Source organism: Phalangium opilio, unplaced genomic scaffold, assembly GCF_054372755.1.
Source record: "Phalangium opilio isolate 3A_F unplaced genomic scaffold, DU_Popi_V2 ptg000043l_1, whole genome shotgun sequence".
Classification (NCBI taxonomy): domain Eukaryota; kingdom Metazoa; phylum Arthropoda; class Arachnida; order Opiliones; family Phalangiidae; genus Phalangium; species Phalangium opilio.
The window spans coordinates 695,877-705,088 of NW_028324167.1; the positions used below are offsets into that span (position 1 = coordinate 695,877).

Consider the following 9,212-nt stretch of genomic DNA (forward strand, 5'->3'; position numbering starts at 1 on the left):
TAAATGCACATAATTGTTTTATTCAAAAAACTTTCGTTAAAAAATGTGAACAACAAAATCTAAGCATTAATCCTGAAGCATGTTATGTACGCTTGCCACACTGACTGAAAATCTTTTCGCGTCAATTCCGAAAACCACTTTTTGCAAATATTCCATGGTTTTGCTAAGTCCAGTTGCGTACTTTAATTGAAAGGTGTAGTAGCCAGAAAAGATAGAGGCTATCCCAAAAGCGAGACTGGAAACTTCAAACGATACATTTTCAATTACCACCTCCATATAAGCTGATAAAAAGTCTTCATTTTGGAAGACTAGTGTTGGGGTACTCGATTTTGGCGCCTGAAAATTTTTTTCAATTTAATCTAACTTCTTATAGTATTTCTATACCTCAAACTTACAGTTTCTGAAACCCATAAGTCTATATTTTCTCCAAAGAGACTAGGGAGAATTATCATACTGGTACGCACTTCCAAATCTGAAACAAGATGTATCAACTTATTACAGCAAACTGAAACAAATGACAAACTAAACAGACTCTTTAAAGGGAGGGTGAAGTAGAAAATCAAGTGATTTTTTATTGATTCTTCTACTAATTATAAGACCAGTCTGCACAGTGAAACATTCAGGAAATACTTCCTAATGATTTTAAAATTCAATTTAGGTTCAGATTTTAAGGATAATTTTAAACAAGGACCTCCGACCAATCGCGTAACGCCTTGCCTTTCTATTAACAAAATTCTCGTGGCACGCACCATGTCTCACGCCACGATTGTCACGTCGCGCGCAAATTTTATCAAATCTCGTGATAAATTTCATTCAACACGGAACGTGGCACGAGAATTTTGTTAACAAAAAGGCAGGGCATTACGCGATTGGTCGGCAGTCCTTGTTTAGAATTACCCTTAAAATCTGAACCTAATTGTAATTTTAAAATCATTCGGAGATATTTCCTGAATGTTTCACTATGCAGACTGGTCTTATAATTAGTAGAAGAATCGATAAAAAATCACTTGATTTTCCTCTTCACCCTCCCTTTAAGAAATATTTCTAATATAAATTTCATGCTATATTTGGATGTTCAGTTTTTGCACATTTACCAATCGTCCAAATACTTAAATCTAAATAATAGTTATCTAAAACACGTTGAAATATTAAACAAAATTTATCAAAACCAAGTAAAATTGATCTTTACCTTTAACTTTTTCATCTGTCAAAACTTCCTTTTTTTCAGCAATATTTGTCAAAAATCTTTCAACTTTCTTTCTCTTCTTTTTGTCCGTTTGAGAATTTATCATGCTTATTATTTTTGAACTAATTGGTTGAAAATGATGCTCAATAATCTTCTCCGCTGACGGTGCTATATTTTTCAGTCTGTTAAGTTCAAAAACCAACTGCAATGTTTTTGTAAATAATTAATTTTTTTTCTTATTAATATGAGGTTGAAACCTACTTGGTTTTTTTGGCACAAGAGAGGAAATTCTACAATAACATCTGCTACTTCGTTTTTAAAAGCAGTGTGTTGTCTATATGTTAAGGTTTTCCGCATTTCTCCTTCCAAAAGCGTTTCATCTAATTGAGACTTCTTACTCTCCCTTTGAATTATACTAATATGGGCCTTTACGGTCTCGATGTCTTCACCTAATCCATATTTATCCTACATTAAGCACAAAAACAAGTAAATAAAAGCACCGTTGTCAATCACAAATAATTCGTGAGTGTACACATACGAGGTTGGAAGACCTATCTAATTTCTTCTTAGGCTCTTCTGTTACAATATTAACTGAATCACTTTTTGGCCGTTTGTTTTTATACTTTTCCTTCATGATTTTAACAACATCCAAGTTTCCCATTTGCATTCTTTCGTGTCGAAACTTCATTCTTAATGATACAATCCACGAATCCTTAATAATTAAAAATAATTTTCATAACATTAAGGTTGTTGTTTTAGTAGCCAATCAACTACACATAGCAATTAGATTAAGCCCTATTCTTAACGCAAGACAGTATCTTGCTAGTATTTAAGCTAACTGTCACAGGAAAAGCGCTATCAAACCCAAAATTAAATTTTACTAACATAGCCAGTACTGTTTTCCAGCCTATCTTTCAAGAATTTGTGTTTGTTCACCAAGGCTAAACAAACTCTTGCATAGTCAAAACCATTTGGATACCTACATATGAGGGAAAAACTAATTTGAACCTAATTTGTTAACACTAATTTGAGTATTGCTAATAAACTCACAAGGCAAATTTGCTAACATCTTCATATAGGTTCTGAATTATTACAGATCTATATTTGGTTTTAAAAACAACGGCATCTTTCTTATTGATTAAATCAATAATCACAGGGGGCAAAGCAGGGACGACGTAAGGATCCGGAATTCGACCGCTGGTTGATCCGAAAATATTTGTACTAGAGCTATTACAGTGATCAAGTAACTGTACAGATTTTACAGGCTCTTCAACAAGTGCTGATGTAGAGTTAGTCATAATAATTTTTCTAAAAATAATTTGAAAAAAGAAAAACATTTTAATAAAAAAAATCAAAAGAAAAAAAAGTAAAAAATAAAATAAACTACTGACTGGGCAGGTTCATTGAAAATCAGGTTTAGTCTAGACCCATTAGGTGGTATAATAGCTTCTGAGTGATTTACCCAGTCACCCCATTGAACGTCAAAGACCTGGACCACATTCACCTCCACATCAAACAGAAGTCCAAGATCTTGAATAAAATCTGATCGGCAACAGCCCTCATTGCAACTGAAAATCTTCTTCTCTTTGCCACAAGTAACATGGTATTGAAAGTTCATTTTCATCTATTTTGGTACTTCTTAGAAAAAGCAAATAAAGCAATTAATATGGGCCAAAATATTAAAGAATACGTATTAAAGACTAATTACAACCTAAACTTAAATATTTCCCTTTTAAGAGTGTTATGGGGTGCGGAAGATGCATAATCTCGAAGAAATCGGCCTGCTGCCTGTGGAACAGCTTAGGTCAGGTCGGAAGATAGAAATTGGGGGAGGAATACCCGGGAAAATGCTGGATTACAGGCTAACCAATTACAATTTACAAACTATTCGTCCCCAACTTTTTGGCGTCGTACCCGACCTAACTTGTCCATAGTTAGCTCTCCGCTTTCTCTAAAACTACCCATCATCCCTGGACCTTGGCAGCATCATTATAAGAAGCTAAGAACGCTAGTACTTAATTCCAGCAAGTTTGTGGCTGAGACAAACCACAACATTGGAATTTACTTTGTTAGATAACAGTGCGGTGCTATCTATTTCGTCACCAGGAGGCAAAGCGTGCCAATAATTAACTTCATCCACATGATAACAATTGTAATGCTTATTGTAACTCGTACACTTTAAAAGTCTGCCTACAAGTAGCCATTTTCCGCTAATTTGAATTATATAATATATTTTCAAGAAAATAGGAATCTCCTCCTCAGTTATATGAAGAGGAAAAATATAACTAGGTTTATAAATAACCGACTTGACTGTAAGTACTGAGGCAAAACTAGTCACCTTTGGAACGGATTTAAGACCAAGATAATCCAAAAGGTATGACTTTAAAGCTAAGGGCAAACTATTGTACGAAACATTTATATATTTTTCAAAACTTGCATTCTCAAACCCATGCTCTCCACTCCTTTCATAACACTGCAGCATCTGATGCCTTTTTGCAAGAGTCCAACTAATATTTCGAAAATTTCTACAGGTACTTGCTATGCTTTTGAAATATTGGTGTTTTGCCTCGAATCGCATACACCATAATCTAATTAAAGGCCCATATTTTGATATAAGGCGCGGATAATGAATCAAATAATGTAGTTTAGGGATGACACTAAAGCCAGGTACCTCTTTTACCAAATTACAAAATTCATTTATGATGTCATAAAGGTATGGCAACCAAATTTTAACTATGACAGGAGCGCATATGATATCTCTAATTTCAAGCAAAATCAACAAAAGGAGCCAAAGGTTATCATGCTCGGGTACAAATGAACCAAACATTAGAGGGAAAAAATTTAACAAACACATCTTTTGAGATGCAGTTCCAACCAATTTTCCCTTTTCGGTCAATATGGATTTGGTCATAACAACTGGCTTATTTTTTAAATGAATGTCCCCATACTGAAAACTTTGAATGACAGAGTTTATATTGTCAAGAGATATGAACTTTTCTTTCACCATATGAACAACCAAATGTTTAAGAAAGAGCGGAGCGACACCTTCCAAAAAATCATGCATAATATCAGGAGGAAATGAATTTGTAGTTTCGAAATAAGGCAGTACAGCGAAAGCAGAACATCCAGAAACCCCGTATAATGATGCATTTTCTGGGTTTTCCAGCACCGCCTGCAGATGATAATCATGAATTTCTTCTGTTCGCAAAATCATATCAGTCTCGTCAAAACAAATAGAGATTTGATTTTTTGATATCATGCATTGTCTACATATTCTTCCGTTGGAAAAATTCTGGCGAAAACCCCCTACACCATGACTAGACAAATTGTCACCAGATATCGTTGCAATAGAAGCACGGATGGTATGATTATTCAATGAAAATCCAACAGTTTGCAAATCTGAAATATCGTCTAATAGCGGTTTCAGAACCCTTGAATACCCATAGTTTCCAATCAAAGTGTAACGAACACAGAGAGCTAAATTTATGCTGCTCAATTTACTGCGGAAAGAAGGATGAAAATTACCAACTGAAAAGTAAATAAGAGAAACTTTGTGCTTTCCCCTTTTTGCCCCTAAAGGGTTTACGAGCTCTACCTCATCTAAATACAGGTGCAGGCGTAAATGATAGGGGTTATTTTTAAAAAGAGGGTGGTTTTTGCAAATACTTCCATCACCATAGTCTGCTAAATACTGGTCATTGGAAAATTTATTTTCTCTACAGAGCTCAGTCCAAACATCCGAATGGCTTAGCAAATACTTCAAAACCTGGCCAATGGGAACATAGCTCAAAGTATCTTTGTATACTTTATTACCTATTCTTTTTGAACCCAGAACATATTCAATTGGCTCAATAAGGTTAAGGTTAGTTTTACAGTATTTATGAAGGAAATATTCACTCCTCATAATACTTGTCAAAGACTGGGCTACATGAGACGAGAGTAGTTGGTTGTCGCTCCCTGTTGATTCCTTACATGAGTCAATACTGTACTCTATACAACCCTCTGCCAGCTCTGCAATTCTATTGCTCAGTGTTGTTGCTGCCGAACTAGGCAATTTGTGCTTTTCGCGCATTTCTAAAATTAATAACGCAGCATTTCTTTGAAGACTATCTATACTGTTAGAATCGCCGATTTCAGATACTGAATCACATTGATTGTTAATATTGTCATCATGAGGATTATTTATTTCAAACCCGCATTCCTCATTATCAACTTCAGAAACAGGCTGTACTAAGACCTCATTTATGCTAACACCATTGCGAAAATGATTTCTGTAAACATGTTTTCTCAAGGCTTCATAGCTGGGCATAATTTTATGACAAGATAGAGAAAGACAGCACTTGAAATATCTATTACTTTCATGACGATGTTTTATTCTGACATGCTTTAACCACCCACTAGGAGATTGCCTGTTCATATTGCATATTGGACACTTAAATACCATAACGCTTCACTAATGATGCAATATGCCTATTTCTTTTGAAAATATTTTTTTTAAATGAACAAAAGATTGCCTGATTTATGGGCTCAAAGAAAAACAAACATGCAAATGTAGATAAAATAGTACTTAATTTTGTAGAATGATGCACAGCCAATATATTCAGGTGATTCAAGAAAATACGGTTACACTCCAGGTTGTTTTTAAAACTGGGAAAATTCAAATGAATAAATTCGGTTTTAATAAGAATGTCTACAGATGGTGAAACGTAAAAATAAAACGGATATATATTCACTTACCTACTGGCAAAAATATTACAAGGCCCCAATGTCTAAATTATTAACAAAACCTAACCTAGTCTGGCAAGCTCCTAACTCAATATAACATAGAAAGCTAAAAATAATCACTTGGAACTGTATCCAAAATATTACCTCAGTACACGGTAAAAAAATGTTTAAAAGTCAAAGGACAATCCACCTTATTCCCTTTTGCCGGAAGTTAGGCTTATCTTGGTATTCGTGGAGGGGAGTAACGAGAAGAAATTCGTCTATTGTCTACTACAAAGGCCAAAAGTATGTACTGTAGCAGACGACAGACGAATTTCTTCCCATTACTCCCCTCCACGAATCCCGAGATAAGCCTAACTTCCGGCGAAAGGCAATAAGGTGTATTGGATTTAAAAAACCGTCACAATTCAGCCAAAAAGAGAGCTACTGAGAGGGGAGGAGCTACGGGGACTTGTCGGAAATATTGGTAGTCTAAATTTTATGGCCTGAGATGACGACCGAGGTAAGAGATAGAAAGCTGTGACGTCACGAGTAGTAGCAGGAGAGTATCGTTTGGCTGAACCGCGGGGGTGTGACGTCAGTAACGGCTTTAAAAAAACATCCAACGGTCCCACTAAGGCTTAGTTATTTTAAGTTAAATACCTTTAGAGTCTTTAATAGTGAGTCGATTTATACATAAATCTAGTGAGCCAGTGCGTAATTTAAAATAAATAAAAATCCTGTAGTTTAATTGCAATAACAGTTAAATAGAGGATATCTTTCTCAACTTTGTTTTTTAAAAAATGAGCTATTTATAGGTATTCATTACAAATAAAAAGGGTTTTTTTTTACTTTATGCTGTAGCAATGCATTAATTAACAATAGGTTTTTATACATAAAAATTAAATTTATTTACCTTTATAAAGGAGACGTTCTTTTCTTTTTTTTTCCAAGTTCCTTGCCGTCGCGTAGACCGAATGCCCGATGTAAAATGGCTATGGCTGGTTTATCATCCAAAAATAAAATAGGACCACGAGACACGATGTCCACCCGGTTTTCCCGAAATCCCACAAATTCCTTTATCTACTCTCTCGCGCAAAGAGTTTGGTTGGGCCCCTTTAGCGTACGTAAAAACCCAGTGGAATTTTTTTTGTATGAACGAGTTAAACCCTATGTTGCGACCCCTATGAGTAATGATAAGATTAAATAATAATTGAAATTTTAGTTTACATTTAAAAAATTAATCTAACTAGGCCTAAATTTGTTTAAGCCGTATAAAACATTTAAATGTTCTTAAAAAAAAAGTGAAATAAATTTAAAAATATGTGCTTAATATCAGAAGTTTATTAACTAACAATATAACCAGAAGTACAACAATGGACTTGTGGTAATATTGGTAGAGGGGAATAGCCAGTGCCTTCCTAATCTGGGAATAACTCTTCAGTTATGAACGGAAATGTTCAGTTCCAAATAAAAACGTTTCTTTTTACGGAAATGTTCTAATTTGAACGATTTTTACACCAGTGAACCATCTCAATTATCGATACAGTCTCTGAACCAAGACTGTTCAATTTAGGAGCGTTTTGTTAAATTTTGAACAGCGTCCGAACCCTTGTGAACGCATATTTCTAAGAGTGTAGACCAGACTGATTTTTGTTAAAACACAAATAATAGTTATTTTCACATTTTACGTTTACTTTTCCGTCGGGATTAAGCTAAATTACAAAATTAATACTGTGTTCTCGAGGAATTGCGTGGCGCATTGCTTCAATAACATTTTCAATATGGTTATACTGGCCGGGTTGAATTTGCAGAGTAATTTCCCTTGGATTCGTTGGGCCTTTTCTTTTTCTTATATGTAAAAAATTATTGGAACTATTTAGTTCTAAAGGATCGTCTTTCTTTCTTTTAATCAGTTCTTCGGGAAAAGTGTATCTCTCTTTGATCCAATCCATGAAGGGTAAGCCCAAGATTTTACCCATTTCTTCCGGTATTTGAACTTCATATCCATTTTTAGCTCTCAGAGCGCAAAAAGCCTTCTCATTGTCATCACTGTAGGTGATAAACATATAAACCGACCGTCGTATTTCGGGGGGTATGGCATTATTAACAGATTTAATTAAACTCTTATAAACATCGTATTCGTCTCCACGCAAGTTTCCCGCGACAAGTTGTATCTTATACTGGTCCCAGCTGTTTTCAGTATAGTCATGTACTCCAGCATTGAAATATAAATACTCGCCGGATACATTATCCCAAGCCTGGGGTAAAAATGCTTCGGCAAGCCCCACATGCCAAATACCAACTAAGTTTAAAGGAGCTGGTAACTGAACTTTAAAATGAGATTGCGTGTTATCCGGAAAGACATTCATAGAAGCCGAACTTACGAGTGTAACATAAAATGAATCGTTCGACATGGTTAACTAGATTAAAATGAACATTTATTTATTTGTCAATAGACATATCAGTAGACCACTTTTTGAAGTTCGCATTCGTAAAAGGCACCTCTTATTTCTTCGTCGTTGTAATCTTTAACTACGTAACAAACTGGATTTCTGTAAAGAACTTTTGATACGGTAAATATTTCCCTCGTCCAATAGCCTTTATATCCCTTTTCGAAAAGAGGTTTACTCTTTGACAGTCTGACAAAATCACCAATCTTTAACTTTGGGGGTTTAGCAGGTTTTTGATTGCCATACAAACGCTGCCATACTAAATGTTCATTTTCGACATTAACATCTTTTGGAGCGAAACCAATACTTGAATGCGTACTAGAGTTATAGGCCTTCATGAATTTTGGCTAACTACCAATATAATTATATTGTTTGGTTCTTGTAAATAGTTTGAATATTTTATCCTTTAACGTTCTGTTAAATCTTTCAATTACACCGCACTTTATCCTTCCAACGCTTGTATAGAGTTGAATACCCTCTTTCTTCAAATATTCTTTAAACAATTTTGATAGAAATTCACTGCCTTGGTCAACATTAATACGCAAAGGCTTTCTCTCTTTGATCGCTTTCTGAAATGCGCTTAAAACTCCTCTACTAGTTTTATTCTTTAAAGGAAAACTCCAGGCATATTTTGAGAGTACGTCTATTATAGTCAAAATGTATTGAAAACCTTTGTTATGCTTTTTGATACGTCGTAGATCAATTAGATCGCATTGAAATACTTCATCAGCTGTTGTAGCATAAGTTTGATTTCGAGGGAAGTTTATTCTCCTTGGTTTATGAATAGTGTATGTGGGTTGAGACTGAAGCCAAGTCTCAATTTTTTTCTTTGAAATACTTTTTACTCCTTGTTTCAATTTATTTGCGCT

At 34.8% G+C, this 9,212-nt stretch overlaps 1 protein-coding gene across 2 annotated transcripts; it reads right to left on the reverse strand.

The window, feature by feature from the left end:
• Positions 1–7,074, reverse strand: LOC149677266 (uncharacterized). Of its 2 annotated transcripts, XM_089837277.1 has the most exons (10): positions 6,807–7,074; positions 5,754–5,833; positions 2,578–2,824; positions 2,237–2,494; positions 2,072–2,165; positions 1,725–1,898; positions 1,448–1,651; positions 1,190–1,388; positions 396–472; positions 1–336 (listed from the first exon to the last, which is right to left on the reverse strand). In XM_089837277.1, the coding sequence occupies exons 3-10, from the start codon at positions 2,808–2,810 to the stop codon at positions 67–69; spliced, it is 1,509 nt and encodes a 502-aa protein (XP_089693403.1). In that variant the 5' UTR covers positions 2,811–2,824; positions 5,754–5,833; positions 6,807–7,074; the 3' UTR covers positions 1–66. The 2 variants fall into 2 exon arrangements, with proteins under 2 accessions (XP_089693403.1, XP_089693404.1); XM_089837278.1 differs by lacking the exons at positions 5,754–5,833; positions 6,807–7,074 and having other exon boundaries at positions 2,578–3,141.
• Between the last annotated feature and the right edge of the window lie 2,138 nt (positions 7,075–9,212).

What these genes read in the sequence shown, in the direction of transcription:
- LOC149677266 (XM_089837277.1), bottom strand. Translation starts at nt 2,810, where the DNA reads ATGAAAATGAACTTTCAATACCATGTTACTTGTGGCAAAGAGAAGAAG. An exon ending in ATTTTCAATGAACCTGCCCA is followed by an intron (nt 2,495 to 2,577) that starts GTCAGTAGTTTA and finishes AATTATTTTTAG; the next exon opens with AAAAATTATTATGACTAACT. An exon ending in TGGAAAACAGTACTGGCTAT is followed by an intron (nt 1,899 to 2,071) that starts GTTAGTAAAATT and finishes TTAATTATTAAG; the next exon opens with GATTCGTGGATTGTATCATT.